Here is a 20,154-nt window from a genome sequence, read left to right as displayed (position 1 = left end):
GTCTACTACAAAAGTAAAAGGGTCACTAGCGTGCGCTGAACTTTATGTCAATTTCATGTTCATGCCTGTCTCGTTGGTGTCGCGGGAAGATTGCAAAGTTCTCACCTTTTCTCTCCCGTGAATCGTAAGGCCGAAAATCTGAAATTAATAAGTAAAATTAAACGTTCTTTCACGCCTTTTTATTTTTCCTTTTCTTTTTGCTCTTTTGGACCACCTCTTTTGTAGAAGGGAAATCAAACCTACCCATAATAGTATTTTTTTAGCTTTCTCATATCAGCCTCTTCCAGTTTCCTCAACTTGAATGTCAACACCAGTCGATGATCATCTCTCCCTGTAGAGACTAAGCGCCATTGTCCAATCGGGCTCGTCTCCTCATTTCAATTTATGTCGGGTCGAAAGTGTAATGTCGTGACTTGCGATAGGAGAGGAAGAGGAGGAAAAAGGATTCTGCTTGACTACCATTCCACCACAAAAAAGCTTGACTTCTTGCACCCAAAGAAAGTACACTGCTTGATTTACTATAGAAGTGCAGATTAATATATACATGGTACAAGCATTCTGTAGAATTCATCGTTGGAAGCTTCTAACACAAGGCACAGGCTGGAATCAAGCAGCTGGAAAAGAAGCCCGACCCTCTCTTCTGCAGGAAAAATTTCATAGAATTCAGAAGTTTAGTTAGCCATTATAAATTCAAAAATGGTGATGGAACAAGCAAATTGTGGCTTAATTGTAATCAGATTATCATTCTTGAATGACCATGATTTTAATTGAAAATGGTCTAAGAGCCTGCCTTCTTAGGTTTGGCATGAATGAGTTCGGCCGGGACTTTGTACAGATCTTCATCAACAGGTTTCGGCCTTGCCCTGAAGTGAAATCCTGGGATTGAAGACCCTTCGAGATTGTTCAGCCATCGCTTTTCTTTCACTATTTTGGCATGAGGGTCGCGAACTTTTGCCTGCAACAAAGAACAAAAATTTGTCAGTACATTCCGCCAGTCATTAGGTTATTTTTGTTTATGATCATGACCTTGATAAAGTGCATCTCAAGCTCGGTGACGTTTTTATTTACCGCTAACATATGCATTCTAGACTCTACAGAATAAAAGAGCAAATTAATTCTTGAAGTTATAAATATAGTTATCCATTAGAAATAGACCTCGATTTTAAACATTTAACAGAAATGGTATTATTTTGGCAAGCGAAGTCAACTTGTTCCTTAAAAATCTTGAAAGTGAAGTTCAAGTTTACTCGTTCAAAACCAAAAGTTAAAACCCTTTCAAATTTCTTAGTCAAAACACACAAGCACTGAAGTAATTAAGCGGAATTTCTCGAATCAAGATGAAGAAAATCGAAGATAGGACGAGCGTGGACATTTAAAGGATCAAGGTGAAAGCATAGTGAACAGGATTCATTCGCATTACGCGGCAATAAATCCAACAAAAAGTCACGTCAACAACTGTTCATATCTGCAAAAGAGAAGCATAACTCGTTCACGTCGGCTTTTCTTTAACTTACCCTCCGGCGAGGAACAGCGATCACAGCAGGTGTTACTTCATCATTCTCGTAAAGACCACCATCCATGTATAAGTCACGATCCTCATAGCAATACTCATAACGCAGCGACTCAACCCGTCTCGCCGAGTCAAAGCATTGAGTGAAAGGAAGCCCTTCATAGCTATCCCAGCTCCCGAAAGCCGGGACTTGCCACCCTTGCCTCTTGGAATGACCCTACGATACCATTTCATGCATTTCATATGAGCGTGCATCGACCATTGAAGAAAGTAACAAAAGAAATGAGCAATCAGAGGCAAAAACAGCAGCGATTGTAGCCTTACGTGCATCATTGGAGACAAAAGCAAAGAGGCGTGTGTAATATTTGGAAACTGATCACTCACTAGTCACTAGATACTCAGCCTCATCTCAACCGGGTTTATATATACATGTGGATTAGATCTCTTTTTAGGTTGCTTTTGAATGTTCCTTTGGATACAATGTAGTAAACATGGAATAAAGTCCATTTGAAAATTTTTCAAAATTTTTCTTGTCAGATTAAAGTAAATGTGTGGTTTTCTTTATGATTTGAAAAGAAGAGAAAAGGAGAACGGTAAGGTAACAAAGCCCGTGGCACCGCAACTTTTTATGACTGTAAAGCGACCGAGAGGTAAGCTGTGTGTTGAGGGAAAGAAGGGGCAAATGGCTTTTCTTTTGGCTCGTTTATCTTCAACTTTGTCCCCTTCATTACACTAATCAAGTGTCGAATGGTTAGGCGCTCAAATCTTGACTAGAGCTTGCTGCTTGGTGCCTCAATACAGGAAAAGTACCCAAAAAAAAAAAGTCATAAACCTATTGCATTAGTACTAATTCAGTTCTAAATCTTTCAATTGAACTAATTTAGTCTTAAATATGTTTGCATTAGTACTAATTCTAGCCAATTTAGATTGAAAATTACTAACATGGACGTCAGCAATCTTACATAACACAATCAGTTATTATTTTAATTTTTTTTCTTTTACCTTACCCTTTGGTCAGCAAGGTCGCTAGCCGACCATCACTAGCCACAAGCTGGTTTGGGCGAGGGCCTCTACAAGGCATTGGTGAGGGCCATCGCACCCTTGTCAACCACTGGTGAGGACCACCGCGCCTTCACCCAAACCAAGCAAGGGTGTCGCGACCCTCACCGGCCACGGGTGAGGGCCTCCACGCCCTCATCGGCCATAGGCAAGGGCGTGAAGGACCTTACTCATGGCCGACAAGGGTGTGGAGGCCTTTGCCCATGGCCGGCAAGAGTCGCATCATGGTGGGCGAGGGCATCACAATCCTCACCCACCACGCCACAAGTGAGGGCGTCTTCCCAGCTTAACGACCCATGATTGCGACCTTCTTGCATTCTTTTTTTTGGTCGAACTTCTTGGATTCTTCTCGAAAGCATCGTTTTGCAGCCGAAAAAGTGGATCAAGCATGGATAGGCCCAGAAACCATCTCCATTGAGAAGTTCCAGTGGCCCAAACGTGCCTTTTATGCCCATGAATGCAGCTCCGTTTCATGCCACAAGAAATCCAAGGGGATAAATCATGGGCGATGGCCTACCCTAGCCTCGCTTGGATGAGATCTCGAGTTTAATTTCTATGGTTGAGACGTCATGGAATTTAGGAACTGACTCGGGGGAGTTCACTTGGATGACGATTGTCGGCCATCTTCAATTCTACAGGTCAAGATTGGGGCAGGTCCTCGGTGGTTAGCAAACTCACAAAAATTGAGATAAATATACTGGAAGTGCTAAAAATTATGTACGGCATTCGCTTTATTGCAAAAAAACAAAAAAAATTCCGGATCACCTAAGAGCCATTTTTGAAAAAAAAAAATGATCATTTAAATGCTAACTTCAATCTTGATCGTAGGAAATCCGACATGGTTATATTTTATTAATTTCTCAATTTTACATGACTTGCTGGTGTGCCTAGTCAATATATAATCCCTAAGTGATGTCCTCCAAAAGTTATAAGTATCAATCATTTGAGTGTTAAATTTTATTTAAAGTAATAATTCAAATACCAAATTTTGTTTAAAGTCATCACTTCAGTATCAGTCGTTACTTAAAAGCAATTACTTCAGTGCCAAGGATGTCAAATGAACTGGAGTTTTTAAAAATTTTGCCTAGTCATTTTATAATTTTAATTATAAATGACGCATAATCAATTTGTAAAATTTCTTACCTTTGACACTTAAGGGCGTATATGGTAACTATTTTGTTTTTCTATTTCTCTGTCTTTTTGTTCCCAAAATAGATTTGGAACATAAATTCATTTAATAACATAATTTCATTTTTTTAATTTTTAAATAGATCACTACTCCGAAATAGATTTGAACTAAAAATTAGAAATTAACATTTTTAGCTTTTTTATTTCTAAAACAAAAGTGAGAAATGAAAACTCATTTTGTCGTTCACTATCATCACTGCCGCCCTATCCCACCGGCCGCCCGTGGGACATCAGACACTCACGGCTAACCACCGAATGCCGCTGCCCGCCTCCCACCATGGATCGCCGGTCAACCAACACCCTCCCCCGGCCGTCAACCACCTCGCCTCCCACCGTTGATTGTCGATCGCCGCCACCCCCTACCACTGCACCATCAACCACCGCAGCTAGACATCGCCCACCCGCCTCCCGCCATCGATCGTCGATTGCTAGCGCCCCTTAGCTGCCGACTACCAAACACCATACGCCACTTGCCTACCTCTCACTGCCAATCGCTAATCGTCAAACAACTGCCACCACCACTCAGAATAGAGAAATTTTGTATTATTATCAAACGAATTTCTATTTCAGAAAATCATAAATTTTATAAAATTATCAAATGCGTATTTTTGCTTATAAACTTATCCAAATAATAGAAATAGAAAATCAATTTCTAGCCAAAAATTGATTTTCTAGATCGGAATGATTATCATGCACATCCTAAGTCATTATTTTTTATTTGATTTAGCATTTAAGTGAGCCAACAAAAACTTTTGATACTAAAATGAGTGTTGTAAATAATTTGTGACACGTTAATGTACTTATTCCCACAAAAATTCATGTCCAATCATCTAGAAAGATTATTTTCTCGTGAGAGAACTTTTGAAGATTAGACCATATCAATTCGGCACTTCTCTCTTTTACGTGACCACAGGAGACAGAACTTGCTCAAGAGAAATCGAAAGGAAAGGTAGAGATAGACACTGGTGTAGTTTCAGATGAGCATTTTAACTGTATGCAACTTCATAGACGTGATTACCATTAAACAACGATCAAGGGATAGTCTCGAATTATTAGCTGATCAACATATCAATTAAAATATTAATAGATAAAATGTATAATGTATGAGCCGTCTTAGCTCAGCTGGTAGAGCGCATGGCTTTTAACCATGTGGTCGTGGGTTCGATTCCCACAGACGGCGTTTATTATGACTTAATTTATTTTCTTGCATCACATTAGTTTATCTAGTTTAATGATTTTCACCTTTTAACGAGCAGTATGCAATAGAGCATGAGGAGAGATGAGTACTAAATTGCTTCTTGATGATCATACAGTGACCTCGACATTACATTAACCTCATGCTCTCATAAGCTCGTTTAGTTTAGTGATCACTTTTTTTTAACGAGTGTGGAATAGAACATGAGTTCGGCTCGTCTAGCGCCTCAATTTCATCAGTTTGTCTAGTTTAGAGATTCTTCAATTCTTCTTTTTTAACAAGTATGGAATAGAGCATGAGAAGATATGAGCACTTAAATTGCTTCTCAATTAACCCATAACTAGTGATGGCCCATGGGTATGCATGGGTAAGAGAAGAAAACACCAAGAGTGATCATACAGAGGCCTCAGCATCGCATGATCGTCGTGCAACTTTTTTTTTTTTTTTTGGTCTAAATTCTCGTGCAACTTAAATTAATATGAATCTATCATGTCATTGAATGATCTACCATAAAAAGAGAATGGCACATGATAAACAAGGAAGTCATATATCCTAATACACCTCGAAAGACATACCTTTGTGGCATACCCAGAATCAGCAAAATCATAATGAAGATCTCCTAAATCAGATTGGCATAAATGGAAGGCCATGTGTGAGGGCCCAATTTCATTAGCAAAGGTGTAACATCTTTGTATGACCATCCTTCATGATTCCAATGTTGCAAGTAGTAGAAGCAAACACAGCAAGGATTGCTTGCTACTGTATTTTCTCAATGATTTCTTTTCTGTCTATTCTATTATTTTATTTTATTTTCAATTTTTGAAGGGGAATAATATTATTTTGTGGACTTAAACTTCCAAGGAGTGGGTTTTGGCACCACCACCATCACCACACTTTGGTATGATGGGGTCGCTATAAGAAGGAACCAATGCAAGAGAGTATTCAATTTAACATATAGGAAAAGGAGATGAAGCGAATATAAAACTTGATTCAGCCACATGACTTGTCTTTGCCAGATGGTCCACATGAGATTGAGAATGTCATCAGTAGCTCATGGTGGGGGGTGAAGATGGTTATCATGGAATTAGTACCCCAATTAGAAAAGATAATTGATGATTAAGGACGACAGGAGAATATCCACTTTCTTAATTGCGCGAGTCACTCTTGACCATGGTCTTAAGTACTTGATGTAAAAAGAGAGAATGGATTATCTCTAGTCAAAGTTGGAAAATGACCCCAAGGAAAGTCAAATCATTATGTGCCTCCTGCTTTGTGCTACAATATATGGGGAATGACTTCTTTTACATCCTCTTGAAAAGGTGTGCGAATGTTGCTAAAGTTTCTCTAGGCAGATTCCAATTCGAGGGTGAAATTGCTGCACTTTATCCATTCTCTCGAAAAACAATGCTTAAAAATAATCGAAAAAAGGCTCATTGACATAATCGTTCTGTCAACGCATTGGAGAGAATGATTTCATTCTTTCTATCACTGGCCTCGACAACAATGTTGTTGGCGAGGGAAAAGGAAAAACTCTTGAGAGAATCTATCCCCAAAATCGTATTTTTATCATAGCCCACCTCTGGAACGCTATAAAGACTTTGAATATAGGTTAATTAACAAGGAAATAAGCCTGCTTGTTTCTCTCCAAACTGATAAATGAAAATGAACAAAAGTAGGTGATGATGGGACCTCCAAGGATAGAAGCCAAGGCAACCCGTCCATCCATTCACAAAGGCTTCCTTTTCTTCCACCATAACTTTCCCTCCACCCCTCCCTCGTACACACTTGTGGCCCCTCCATCACATGCATCATGCAAACCCCCCCTTTTCCTTTTTAACTTGACAAGTTGTTTAATCGAAAAGGAAACGCTTACCGACTCTCTCGTGCACTGTGTCTTGTGATCTTGTCTCCGGACCCAGAGGATAATGAAAAGAGAAAAAAAGGATGAAAGAAGGGAAGAAAAATGTTCTTGCATGCCATTGACTCTATAATCTATGTTACCAAACAAAAGGGGTTAATTAGTAGTAAGAAAAGAGAAAGAAAAATAGGTTAGTGTTAGGGAAATAGATGTGTATAGGTTAGTGTTAGGGAAATAGATGTGTCTAATGGCTATTCATTAGAATTGTTTCCATGACGAGGGATGCTAAATATACTAAAGTTGATATTTTAAGTGATGGGGGCATTGCTAAATAGATGTGCTAAATTTACATTGCCAAATTTTAAGCTACATGTGTAAATCACATCATGTAATATATTATCTAAGCTTTATTCTTGTGCCATTAGAGCACCACTAAAATCACACAATGTAAGGTGTTTATGTAATGGTAAAAAGATGTACAGGCTTTTATTATTGAGAGGAAAAACAGATTTCAAGTATATCATTCTTTCTTTTTTATGTGGGAAAATAACACATATGCACCCTAAACTTTGGTTTAATGTGCAATTTCATCCTTGGACTTTTAATATGTCCAATGCAATCCTTCTGTTTGCTCAAACGACAAAGTAAACATTATTTGATATGTTAATTGTTATATGCTAGGTTAGATTCTTAAATATTATGAGTTAATATGACTATCTTTTATCCATCTACTTTGGAAAAGGGGAAAATAACAATTAGGTTGTTGACATGTCCATTGTTATGTGATTACATAGGTTATCATATCTTGATATGGGATGAATATTGCACTTGGATAATTCACGTGTGATTTTTTTTTTTAATTGTCTACTATCAATACTCGTTAGCTTGAATTAAGTAAAGGGCGAGAGTAAATATTTTCATATGATTCAAAAGCTAGACAGAACATATATTAACAATTCAGAGACTATATCAAATAAATTAAAATTTCAGGAATTTCATTACACATTAAACAAGAGTTTAGAGATCATTCGCATCGTATTCCATCTCTTTTTTGGTCATTTGGGTTGATTAATATGAACATAAATTAAGGAAAAAAGACAGCTTTTCCTTTGGCCGATCATTTTCAGATTCCTGGCTAGGGGAATACAATAGAAATTGTCCCATCATTAGTGTCTTGAGTAGTATAGGCCATCCATCTCCCGAAAAAAATCATTGGGACAGTTCTTGAGTTTTAGTACCAAAGAGTCCTCATCGATGGAGATGGTGCAGTGTTATTCACAGAAGGTAATTGATGCAGTTCACAGGACTGTCCCATCCTCGTTTTGCTTTTTTCTGGTTGGCTCGCTCACGCTCACTATACACCTTTCTTCATTCAAAGGTGCACCTTTTCTGGCTTCCCTTGTTCAGATGTCCCCTTCACTATTCACCTTTCTTTTCATAATCCTAAGCTAAAAGATCAATTAGATTCCCATCACGAAGCTAAAATTGGAGATGTGAAGTTCCTAATTTTGATCTGAAATATCTACCTATGACTAGATGAAAAAGGGTAAACTTCATCTAGATAAAAAAGAAAGAAAAAAAAAAATCAGGGCAAATGGCCAATGAAACAAGATGCTTTGGTCGGCTGGTCTGACAAGTAGCATTAAAAGGTGTGGATGGTTGGGTAACGTGATCCTTTTGAACACCGCAACACTCATGTCACATTGACGAAGAAGCTGTAGCAGAACTGGAGAAGGGGTTGAGATTCAGTGAATTTCAGCTCAAGGAGAGAACTAAATGAGCATATCTCAAGAAGGATCATATAACATTTGTTCATGGATGGTTTGGACACCATTGGGAGAGAAAAGCAATAGCTGGAGAGGGGCTATATTTTCCTCTAATTTGAATTCCAGGGACTTCCTCCAACTACCGTTATAACAGGTGGGTTACAAGTTGTTAACACAATTCTCATGCAAGACTAGCTAATTATAAATGCAGCTGATGGTCAAAATTGTAACTCATTGATTAGAAAGTAACTGGAGGAGAACATGATTCATGTGAAAAAGAAGACTGGCATAATTTGTAGAGTTTTGTTAATTAATGTACCAAGAACATTGGTTAAGCAACTACTTAAGCAAACTTGATAGTTTTCACTATAGCGGCCACCTCATGTTACTTGTAATCCATACCAACGAGTCACTCTCGATTTAGTATATTTACAAGTGGCCAAAGCATACTTATTAGCAAGATCTTAATTTGTTAAATCCAAACTTCCTTTTTATTGACACAAGGTAAATTTTGTAAAGGTATTTGGATAATCAATAATAGTTATGGAACTTTGTCGTAATAAACTCAAAATGTAATCTAGGAAAACATAATTCAAAAATCATACGAAAAATCTCAATGATTTGAGAAAGCGGATGAATGTGCCTTTCTGGAGTGATTTTTAATTTTAACTTTCGCCTTTTTTTAATTTCGCAAATTTCATGCTTTGACTTTTGTTTAGAATGAAATACTTGAATTTCAAAATCTTCAAACTTGATATCAATATGTAAATCATTCATTCACTCTCTTTTTTTACAATTTTCCGAAATTCATGATGATTTTTCACTTTAAAAATAAGCTTCACGTTTATTTAGCTCGAGGTTCAATTCAACTTATTTCAAATCAGCAAATTTCCAAAAGAATTAAATAAAATATTAGCGCAAATCCGAGCCCTGTGAGAAAGAGAGAGAGAGAGAGAACGTCAGCCTGATAGCCGTTATGTTATCGAAAACACTTATCGCTTTTTATAAAGGCACGCATACTTTCTCACGTGGGCCTCATCATTTGTGATATTGCCTCATGTCATCCTCCCTCCTCCGATTTTCCATTTTTGCCCCTCCACAGATTTCCTATCGTTTTCTTGCTAATAAATGGAAGATAAAGCAGATTCACCCTAATGACCACCCTTCCAGCATGGAAGGGAGATGTGAGGGATTCAAATCCCCATATTTTCAGGAGGGGATGGGAATGGGGACGCGTAAGTTTCAGGAGTGGGTTTCGATTCTTACGCCCTGCAAGAGGTAGGGTAAAAGTCCGAGAGTGAGTGTAGAGTAAGAATATAGTATAGATGACAAAAAAAAAAAAAAAACGGAAGATAAAGCCACGGACTTCTATTTATGAGTTAATATAATAAAAAAAAACTAAAAACTGGTATTTTTGTGGCAAATTTACTTTTCAATAGTTTTCGTCGAATTGGATTAACACCACAAAAAACAATAAATATGTACACCTATGATAAACGGAAGATAAAACCCCAAACTAGCATAATACTCAACTCAAACTCAACAATTTGACAGTAAATTTTAATTGAAACTATTGAAAAATAAATTAATTACAAGTATAACAATTTGAGATTTTTGTAGTTGAAAAAATAGTTTGAGATAAATTTATCACAAGTGTATTAATTTAAATTTTTTTATGATATTAACTTTTTCATTTAATGGCACTTGCTTTTTTGAAACCATAGTTTTTGCGATTCAAATTACTTGTGATAATCGCATTCTTTTCATTTCACCCTTCACGTACGAATTTCATGAAGCTGGATCCATTTTTCTTGAGATAAATTAATCTTTTCACATACCAAAGCCAAATAAAATAAATAAATAAATGCACTGGTTTCACATGAAAGTAAGGTTACCATTTATGACCTTGGTGAGATCACGGGATCACTACGCTTTTTCCCTTCAAATCTAAAACATTTTCTTACACATCGATCTAGCTTTACCCATTTACTATGGTCAATTACAAATGATACTTAACTTGATAAGATCCCGAGAGGGGCACTTTCCTACCGATGCTAGGACCATTCTACGAAATGGTTATGTTCACTCAAACATTTAGAAAATATATCGAGGCGGTACCTAAAGTTTAATAAATACATTTGTGAGGTGGTAGTTGAAAAATTGTTGATATCAACTACTTAGCACATTTTTCTTAAAAGTATATGTTACTTATTGGAAATGACGTAAGTCCTTTTTTAATTCGCAATTAGTTCAGAAGTAGGAGGATCCAAGGAGGGCAAATTAGTCCATCCGGAGAATTTCAGGCAAGGGGTGGTCCATCTTAAGTGGAAGTAGAGAGAGAGAGAGAGAGAGAGAGAGTAATTTGAATTTGTAAGAGGGGGCCGAACTTTGAACGCTTGACAGCTCTGCACCGTCCCAAGTTTGTTGGGGGGCTCTCTCGCTTTCGCTCACCTTCACCAAAGAAGAAGAAGAAGAAGAAGAAGAAGAAGCAGGAAGAAGGAGATAGATTGATACTAGAGGAAGACTAAGGAGAGAGGCTTCAGAGGTCATCTCAGAGAGAGGGATTGCGCGCGCGTGCGTTGCGATCGCATACGCACCGCACTCCTCTTCCTTTCTCTCAGCTCCGCAGCTGCGAAAGAAGCTCATCGAAGTTCGTCATCTCCGCATCACGAGCTTCCGACGCCTCGCCTGTCCGCGGACATGTCCGGTTACGTCGGCATTCTGGTGTCCGATCCATGGCTCCAGAACCAGTTCACCCAAGTCGAGCTTCGCAGCTTGAAGACGCACGTGAGTTTTTCCCCTTCCCCTTCTCTGGCTTTAAATCTGCACTCGCGGTCCCCGCCGAGGTCTTTTGACGATCTCTTTGATGCCGATGACCGGTGTTTTTGGCTCCGCTTTATGTTCTTAAGCTTTTCTTTTTCTTTTTTTTTTTGGGGAATCGGAAAGATTTGTGGTTTGAATGTGGGTGTGATGACTTGATCGGTGCAGTTTATGAGCATGAGGAGGGAGAACGGGAAGCTTACGCTTGGAGACTTACCTTCCAAGATGTCGAGATTGAAAGTAGTCGGAGAGAGCCTGACTGAGGATGAGAGAGAAGCTTTTATTCAGGATTTGTATCAGAACATGCAGGATGAGGTGGATTTCGAGCTCTTTCTCAGGGTAAGGAAGAAGTTCTTAGCCATCATTACTTACAAATTCGCGACGACAATGGCACTTTTTCATGAATCTAACATTTTCATTACTCTTTTATGTGGATCCTTGGGAAACCTGAGCTGGATTTTGCTTGCTTTTGACGTTGATCGACTGATTGCTATTATCATGAATGAAGTTTCTGCTCGATATTTTGGGTTACTGTACTATTTGGTTGTTGAGAAAATTGCCAGAAAATGCCAAGTCGATCTATCAGAAAGGCCTTCTTGTGGCTTTTGAAGTCGAGTAGCTACATATTACTTAAATTTGCTAGCTTTTTGATCCGAGAATTTCACTAGATTTAGGAATAAATGCTACATTTGATTCCTAAGATAACTAAGGGTTTGCAAAAATTTGTCCACAAAACTGCCGTGTTTGAGTTCAAAATTGCTAAATATAATTCTTATAATTTTCTCTACAGTAGCACCATATGGGATTTCAGTTGATGATCATGTCTTGTTTGATCCCAGGTCTACTCGAAACTGCAAGCACACGCGACTGACAGAAGAGGTAGTGGCGCAAAAAGTTCATCCGCATTCCTAAAGGCTGCTACTACCACGCTGCTCCACACAATAAGTGAGTCTGAGAAGGCATCTTATGTCGAGCATATTAATAATTACCTCAAGGAAGATGAGTTCTTGAAGAAGTATCTGCCCATAGACCCTTCAACCAATAATCTCTTTGAGATTGCAAAGGACGGCGTTCTTCTTTGGTAATTTTAGTTGTGTCCTTTGACTCTGCTTCACTTACTGGTTTTATGCTTGCAATTTTGATGTTGGAACCACTTCCTCTTCTGCAGCAAGCTTATCAATGTGGCAGTTCCTGGGACAATAGATGAGCGTGCCATCAATACTAAGAGATTGCTCAATCCATGGGAAAGAAATGAAAATCACACACTTTGCCTAAATTCTGCCAAGGCTATTGGATGTACCGTTGTAAATATAGGGACTCAAGACTTCATTGAAGGAAGGGTATGTATGCTTGCCTTTTCTTTTACATATAAGAGCTACATATGTTGATTGAGTTGATGAAGTTAGCTTGGGCATCTAGCTCTCTTTGAGTTCAGCATACATTGACATTTCTCGTTTCTATGTCCAGCGCCATCTTGTCCTTGGTGTGATTTCACAAATCATAAAGGTAAGATTGTTAAAAAGGTCCTCTACATGCACATGCTTTGTAAAAAGTTTGAGTTCATATATTTGATCAGTCATTAAGTATATGAAAACTTTCTCCAGATACAATTATTGGCTGATCTCAACTTGAAGAAAACACCTCAGTTGGTGGAGTTGGTCGAAGATAGTAAGGTATAATTTGCTGCTCAACAGGTGGTTCACATGCTATCCCTATATTTAATTGTCGCCTTATATGCAATGCATTCCAACTTGAATAACAACAGGATGTTGAAGAGTTGATGAGTCTACCTCCAGAGAAAATCTTGTTGAGATGGATGAACTTTCAGTTGAAGAAAGCAAATTACAAGAAAATAGTAACAAACTTCTCTTCTGATGTAAAGGTATGTGAGAACAAGTCAAAGCTAAAGCCTAAATTCTCCAAAGCTTGTTATGCCCAGCTTTTACCAAAAATAACTGTGTTCCGCAATTTCATTATCTCATTTCAAATGTAACAGTCTTCTTTCCTTTTTTTTTTCTTTTTTTTTTTTACCTGATGGATGCTGTGATATTCTCAGTCACTTCCATTTCAGTGTTATCTGCTAAGGTGATATTCTTGTTGATTGTGTTATATATCTTGGCTGTAGGATGCTGAGGCCTATGCTCACCTCTTAAATGTTCTTGCTCCGGAGCACGTTGATTCATCTGTATTCACAGTAAAAAATCCTCTAGAAAGAGCGAAGTTAGTTCTTCAGCATGCAGATAGGATGGGTTGCAAGAGATACCTAACTGCAAAAGATATTGTTGAAGGGTCTCCGAATCTCAATCTTGCTTTTGTAGCCCATATTTTCCAACATAGGTAAGAGTAGGCCTTCTCACTTATGAGCTTCTGCTGATATGGTTTGTCTTTCTTGGACTACAAGTCCTTCATTTGGAAGCAAGAAAGTTGAAATGGAAAGCAAATGGATACCAAAGGGTTCTCAGGAAACATCTCATCGGAAAAATTCTTTCCAACATTCTTTCATATGAATATGTGCGAAATGAAGCCTTGAAGCTTCAGGAAGCATACTTTTTTTAATGTTATAGCAGGTGTATATGATTTATCAGCTTTAGTGATAAATTAATATTGCTTTGCTGCATGATGCAATGTGGAGAGAGAAAGGAAAATAGAGATTACCTAAGTTGTATGTTTTACAGTCTCACAATAATGCATTCAAGTTCTACACAGGATATTGATGTGAAATGGACCTGTTCACATTTTTCCACTGATTTACTTACTTTTTTCCACGTGATCTAGTAAAGGTTGTGAGCATGCCGAAGTTTACAAAGTGTATTAGTCACATGAAGGACACAAAGTCCATTGGACCTTGTCACAAAAAATTTATAAGCATCATAACAAGAGCCAATCCCTCATCATTAGCAACAATTATACGGGAAATGACAACTCAAAGTTCAGCTCCTCTTTTTCGCTGCTGGAAGATCATTGTGTGTTAAAGTTGTTTCTCTGATCTGCAGGAATGGGCTGTCAACCCAGACAAAACAGATATCATTTCTTGAAACTTCTCCAGAGGACACCCAAGTATCTAGAGAAGAAAAAGCATTTCGCTTTTGGATAAACAGTTTTGGAAATTCAACATACATAGACAACGTCTTTGAAGATCTTAGAAATGGGTAAATGTTGTTTTGATATTTAATTGATGTTTCCAAAAGGACAGCATACCTGTAATTTCCAGAACCCCCTACCCTCAATGTGGAAGTTCTGCTTGTTGAGGATACTGCTCCTGTTGGACCTTATAGTTTGTCAAAAGAAGCATGGTGGAATTTGTGATGTAGTCAATTTTGACTGGACATCTTCTGAAATGTGTGCGCACGCATGCACGCACGCATGCACGTGCGTGCATGCTTGTGATCTTGCTTTCTAATGGAGTGAAAGACTTCAATTATATCCAGAGATCAAGTGAATTTGATTTTCCTCTGCAGGTGGGTATTGTTGGAAACACTGGACAAAGTATCACCAGGAATTGTCAACTGGAAGCTTGCAAATAAGCCCCCGATTAAAATGCCATTCAAGAAAGTAGAGAACTGTAACCAAGTTGTCAAATTAGGAAAACAGTTGAAGTTTTCCTTGGTTAATGTTGCTGGCAACGATATAGTTCAGGGGAATAAGAAATTGATATTGGGTATGTTTTTTATCTCTCCGCTAAATTTACTTGATCAAGCACTCTAATATATATTTTAAAAGCATCTTGGAAATCATGATGTTAAGTTCAGAAGGTTATATTTTCTTCTTTCAGCTTATTTATGGCAATTGATGCGATACAACATCCTACAACTTTTAAAGAATTTGAGATTTCGTTCTAATGGAAAGGAGATCACTGATGCTGATATCCTAGAATGGGCCAACACCAAAGTGAGGAACACGGGAAGTAAGAGCCAAATAAATAGTTTTAAGGTACTCTACATTCTATATAATCTTGATCTCCTGACAACTTTTCTCCGTATTTGATCGTTTACTTTTCAGGAACGATATCAATGCTGGAGGCTTCTAAATAGAATGTCTTCATCTTGCTGCTTCTAGCATTGAAAGTACTCAAATCTAGCATCCTTAGATGTCATCCTGACAAGATTAATGTATAAAATTGATGGCTAATTAATAACCAAGCTTCATAAGATACATCATGATGTGCGAATCTTGCAATGGAGCGCTAGTTTGTGTTTTCCTACTTTTAAGTTCTAACTCAAAATGGTAGCCATTGATAGACTGCAATTATTGACAACTATGTGAAGCTCTGTTATAATGTTCCTGATATGGTTGCATGTTTAATTTTCAATTAAAAATCTCTTATCAATCTCCAGGAGATAGGTAAGAAGCAGGCGTTAAGATAATTTATAGAAGAAAATTTGGAAAATTCTTCCTTGTAAGAGATTAGTGTGCGCTGCATGATGTCTTCATTGTCATTCAATGTCCGACTTATTATGGGAGCGTAATTCTTTAATTGCGTTTTCATTACAGGATAGGAGTTTGTCTGATGGCATATTTTTCCTGGATCTTTTAAGTGCTGTGCAGCCAAGAGCTGTAAACTGGAGTCTTGTTACAAGAGGAGTAACGGGTGAGTTTACTTCTAATATCTGTTTTTTTATTTTTTTTAATTTTCTTTCCACATACTTTACATGAGAAGTTTGGCTTGTATCGTGTAGATGTTGAACTGCTGGCTAAACTAGGGTAGTGTCTGATATTTCAAGAACCAGCGAGCTTTTGGAATGATTTATAGTTAGATGGTCAGAACAACTTACTGTCACTCTGCATTTTCTAAGTACATCATGACACAAAAGTAAATAAGTTTTCTAGGTAAAACAAAACCAAGCTAACATAAATTCTCTCATCAGCATAACTTTGCCAACTAAAATTTGAAGGACTCATGTTCCAAGCCAATCTGGATGTTGGTGGTAATTTGCTACATCGTATTGTGTATTACTGCCTTTCTAAGCTCATATGTCATCCACCAAGTCTACCATGTTCCTCTGCTGTTCTTTCTATTGCTTTGGAGCATATAGAGGACAAACCACTTTAATTGGTTTTGCAAATCTAAGTAGTTAATCTTGGGCAAATAGTTCATTAGTTCCAAGAATATCCCCCATTCACACTTTCTTAGGGGTAAATAAATACATAGATAACCTTGTCCAACTAAGCAAATTCTTAATGATCCATAATTTGTGGTTCTCTTATCTTTTCTTCCATCTTCTTTGCTTTCAGATCTTTATTGTCATCATTAAGGTATTAAAAATGTCTAATCTTGACCTAATTTACTTGAATTTATTGGACAAATGTAGATGAAGAGAAAAAGATGAATGCTACCTACATCATAAGCATTGCGAGGAAGCTTGGATGCTCGATATTTCTTCTTCCAGAAGATATAACTGAGGTACGCATTAGTAGTTCTATTGAGTAATGTGTATGACTGGTGGATTATGTGCTCCACTCAAGAGTCTCCCTCCCATGTTCAGTGCTTCCGAAACATTTTAGGTGCTACTCTCCGCCATCCTACCATGTCTCACTATTAAATGGCATATTAAATTTAATTCCACTGCCAGTGGATATTGTTTCCTAAGAATGACCTCGTTGCCGTGGCCCATGTTGTGCTCTCGAATATGTTTCTGACTGAACCCAGTCATCAGGGTCTCTTTGCATTGTACGATCTATTTGGTTCCTAATGTTTTAATAGATTGGCTATACTGTGTGAAGACTGAAGCGGGTCATATTTTTGTGCAGTTTCAGACTGCTCTTGTACATCGATATTAGCTCCTCTGCTCATTTTTGTCTTAGTTATATCCATATCAATTGCTAATCGACCTGTATATTATCAGGTGAACCAGAAGATGATTTTGACGTTAACTGCAAGTATCATGCATTGGTTCTTGAATCAACCCGTTGAAGAAAGACCGTCTACGACTTCCGATAGCGAGACCGGAAGCCAGCTAGATACAACCTCGAATTCGACAATGGATGACTCTGGCTCCGAGTCTTCTACCGAATGTGGGAGCATTTAACTATGACCGAGTTTGACAAAGTTTGTGAGCTTTTGGCTGTTTTTGGCTTTCAATTTGTATATGGTTTTCCATATTGTTTGCAGAGATCAGTGTATTGCATCTTAGGATGTTGGAGTATATAGTGTATGCCTAAATTCAATTTTGTATCACCTAATCTATACATGAAGCTTTTCTGTTTAAATACTTCCCCGTGTGGCTATTCTAGAATCTTTACGTCACTTTTATCCTTTTTAACATGCACACTTTAAAAAGAAAAAGAAAAAGAAGGAATCAAGCTATAAAAACTTGTTTCCTCTTATTTGTCCAGTTGCAAGAGGCTTGAGAGGGCAAAACTTCCAGAGTGCATGTCTCACTCTTTCGACAACTTTTTTGGGCGATATTTCTATGGATTCTACATAAATTTTCAAGTTATTAGAGTGTGTCTCTTGTTATTTATCTTGTTGGGTCTACTGTCCTAGAAAAATCCTCACCTTAAAATCTAGTTCCAATTTTGTTTCAAACTTTTTTTTTCTAGAATAAAACCCAAATTTTAGGTTCATCTAAATCTATTTTAAACTCTTTTTTCTCTTAAAGAAAACTCCAACTTTAGGTTTGATTCCAAATCTACTCTGAACTATAAAAGAAAAATCACAAATTTTTACTCTAACCCCAAATTTGCTCCCATTAGCCCTCTGTCAAGATACTACCGTTAGTTGTCCCTAATTATCGTATCTTAGAATGAATTCATTTTGGAGATAATTTTTCATGTCACCTTGTTAATATATGGATTTATTATTGATATGAAAATACCACGGCAACCAAGAGTTATATTCAAGAATAGATTGAAAGTTGGTGATTATTTTGCAACAGAACAAAATTTAGGATAGATTTGAGGTTGAACCTAAAATTTGAGGCCTTTTCTAAGAAAAAAATAAAAAAATCATGGCAGATTTAGGATAGGAACTAAAATTTGAGGTTTTTTCTGAGAGAAAAAAAAAACAAGACAAAATTAGAACTATACCTAAAGTTGAAGGTTTTTTTTTTAGAGAAGTAGGCTATCTTGTTGTAAGAAGTTTGAGAGGGCAAAACTTTTGAAATGCATATCTCATGATTTCGTCCAATTATTTGTAATGTCAGTAATAGATGGAAATTGATTTTTTTTTTAATCAATTCGCTTGATTTGAGACACAAATTGCCTTACCTCGCATGTTTTGCTTTACAAAAGATGTGTTTATGTTAGGAATCCCAACCAGATTCTTGAACCGCAATCTGAGAAGTGATTTGCAACTCAAGTACAACACACGAGGCGATTACTGGATCAATAGATTATAATCATGAATTAGGTGAATTCTTTGACTTTGAATCGTCCAGATCTATGCATAGGACAGGACATCACATGATTCGTGGTCTGTCCATCAATCACGTTGGACCAAACATACATTGAAGAGCAAGAAACTTTTCCCGTGGAAGGAACATCATTGAATCAACCAAATGGTTTCACGAGAAAGTACGCGTTCTTCTGAAAAGTTTAACACCATTGTCATTCATGAGAAGAAGAAAAGGCTACTCCCTGTGAGGGGCAAAAACTACAGTACGGTTCAGTGCAAACATTTCTCTACCGACGTTCAAGAAACAGGCCTCGCCTGGGGTTCAACGTTCTGCGTCCTTGGATTATTTGCAAGAAATGATCAGAATAGATCCACCGGCGGTAGAACGGAGAACTAAAAAAAAAAAAAATCCTCGTGTCGGATGCTTCAAGGCAATCGCACATCCACCATTCTAAAGCATATGTATAAAGGAATTAGCCACGTAGTGTATCCAATTATCTTGGAGATTTCGACAGTTTCATTTATTCGGGACTGGAAATGCAAGCAAAACTCCACTTTTCATTAGGGGCGAAATCTATAAGTCTCCCTGCCGAGCAGACCATAAAAATCCCAAACAAGCCTCTTGTAGGGCAGCATCTCGATGTGTCAAATCTTGAAAAGGCGAAGATTCGTGGACTAGAAGGGAGGGACCAGAAGAGCACACAAGAGCTCAATGGCTCGGGGAAGGAGACGGGAACATCAGCGTCCATCACCATCGTGGCAGTTACCTGAAACTCAATACTCGATCACATTGATCATGTGGGGAACAATACGAAGAGGACAAAACAATAATGGAGGCCCTTCATGAAATATCTCGAGTTGTTAAAGATAGGAGCGAGTCTGTGCGTCATAGCTTTTTCGTGTAAATAACACATTCATAAGGACAAGGAAAATGTCGGCTGCAATAACGAGGAGAGCCAAACAAATTTGGCAACCATCGTCATCGTTACTTCTAAAAGAATAGACCCAAAGTATCATTCTTTCCTTGTACCTCATGTCCAAGCTCCATCGAAATCCTGGCGCAATCGTCGCAGTTTCATTTGTAAAGTTGGAATAACAGGACAGGAAAGGCATTTGTAACCCCACTTCGTTTTCCTGCCGTGGCAAGATTTCCAATACCAAACAAGTTCTACAATAACCATCTATAGACTGCTATATGCATTGATGATTCTCTTTCCCCCCATCCAATAATGCATTGATAATGCTTGAATTCACATGGACGAGAGATACTTAAAGCTCAAGTGGGTGAGATTTTCTCGCCGTTGGAGCCAAGTGAAAGTGTAGCTAGCCTGCCATGATTTTATGTTCCATTTCAACCTAATTTGTGAATTAGTTTAATCAATGCTTTTGGCGTATAGGCAACTTATGCATCATGGCATCAAGTTT

General features: G+C 37.8%; 2 protein-coding genes and 1 non-coding gene across 3 annotated transcripts; 2 read left to right on the top strand and 1 right to left on the bottom strand.

The window, feature by feature from the left end:
* Positions 1-433: 433 nt before the first annotated feature.
* On the bottom strand, positions 434-1,992 carry LOC104425681. Its single transcript, XM_010038447.3, has 4 exons — positions 1,835-1,992; positions 1,515-1,727; positions 791-955; positions 434-640 (listed from the first exon to the last, which is right to left on the bottom strand). Exons 1-4 carry the CDS (start codon positions 1,841-1,843, stop codon positions 584-586), a joined length of 444 nt encoding a protein of 147 aa, XP_010036749.1. The 5' UTR covers positions 1,844-1,992; the 3' UTR covers positions 434-583.
* Positions 1,993-4,864: 2,872 nt separating this feature from the next.
* Positions 4,865-4,937, top strand: TRNAK-UUU. Its single transcript has one exon. It is a non-coding gene; the product is annotated as a tRNA-Lys (tRNA).
* Positions 4,938-10,942: 6,005 nt separating this feature from the next.
* On the top strand, positions 10,943-17,621 carry LOC104425680 (fimbrin-2). Its single transcript, XM_010038446.3, has 14 exons — positions 10,943-11,363; positions 11,565-11,735; positions 12,236-12,477; positions 12,565-12,736; positions 12,864-12,902; positions 13,001-13,069; positions 13,162-13,278; positions 13,522-13,733; positions 14,390-14,545; positions 14,855-15,054; positions 15,169-15,326; positions 15,888-15,984; positions 16,706-16,797; positions 17,240-17,621. The coding sequence occupies exons 1-14, from the start codon at positions 11,277-11,279 to the stop codon at positions 17,420-17,422; spliced, it is 1,995 nt and encodes a 664-aa protein (XP_010036748.1). The 5' UTR covers positions 10,943-11,276; the 3' UTR covers positions 17,423-17,621.
* Positions 17,622-20,154: the final 2,533 nt, after the last annotated feature.

This window comes from Eucalyptus grandis, chromosome 11 (genome assembly GCF_016545825.1).
Source record: "Eucalyptus grandis isolate ANBG69807.140 chromosome 11, ASM1654582v1, whole genome shotgun sequence".
NCBI classification, from domain to species: Eukaryota; Viridiplantae; Streptophyta; class Magnoliopsida; order Myrtales; family Myrtaceae; genus Eucalyptus; species Eucalyptus grandis.
Note: the sequence above shows the minus strand (reverse complement) of the source record. Positions and strands in the feature narration are given on the sequence as shown.

What these genes read in the sequence shown, in the direction of transcription:
- LOC104425680 (XM_010038446.3), top strand. Translation starts at nt 11,277, where the DNA reads ATGTCCGGTTACGTCGGCATTCTGGTGTCCGATCCATGGCTCCAGAAC. An exon ending in GCCCATATTTTCCAACATAG is followed by an intron (nt 13,734 to 14,389) that starts GTAAGAGTAGGC and finishes TCTGATCTGCAG; the next exon opens with GAATGGGCTGTCAACCCAGA. An exon ending in TTTGAAGATCTTAGAAATGG is followed by an intron (nt 14,546 to 14,854) that starts GTAAATGTTGTT and finishes TTTCCTCTGCAG; the next exon opens with GTGGGTATTGTTGGAAACAC.
- LOC104425681 (XM_010038447.3), bottom strand. An exon ending in TCGCTGTTCCTCGCCGGAGG is followed by an intron (nt 956 to 1,514) that starts GTAAGTTAAAGA and finishes TCTTTGTTGCAG; the next exon opens with GCAAAAGTTCGCGACCCTCA. An exon ending in TTCATGCCAAACCTAAGAAG is followed by an intron (nt 641 to 790) that starts GCAGGCTCTTAG and finishes TTTTTCCTGCAG; the next exon opens with AAGAGAGGGTCGGGCTTCTT.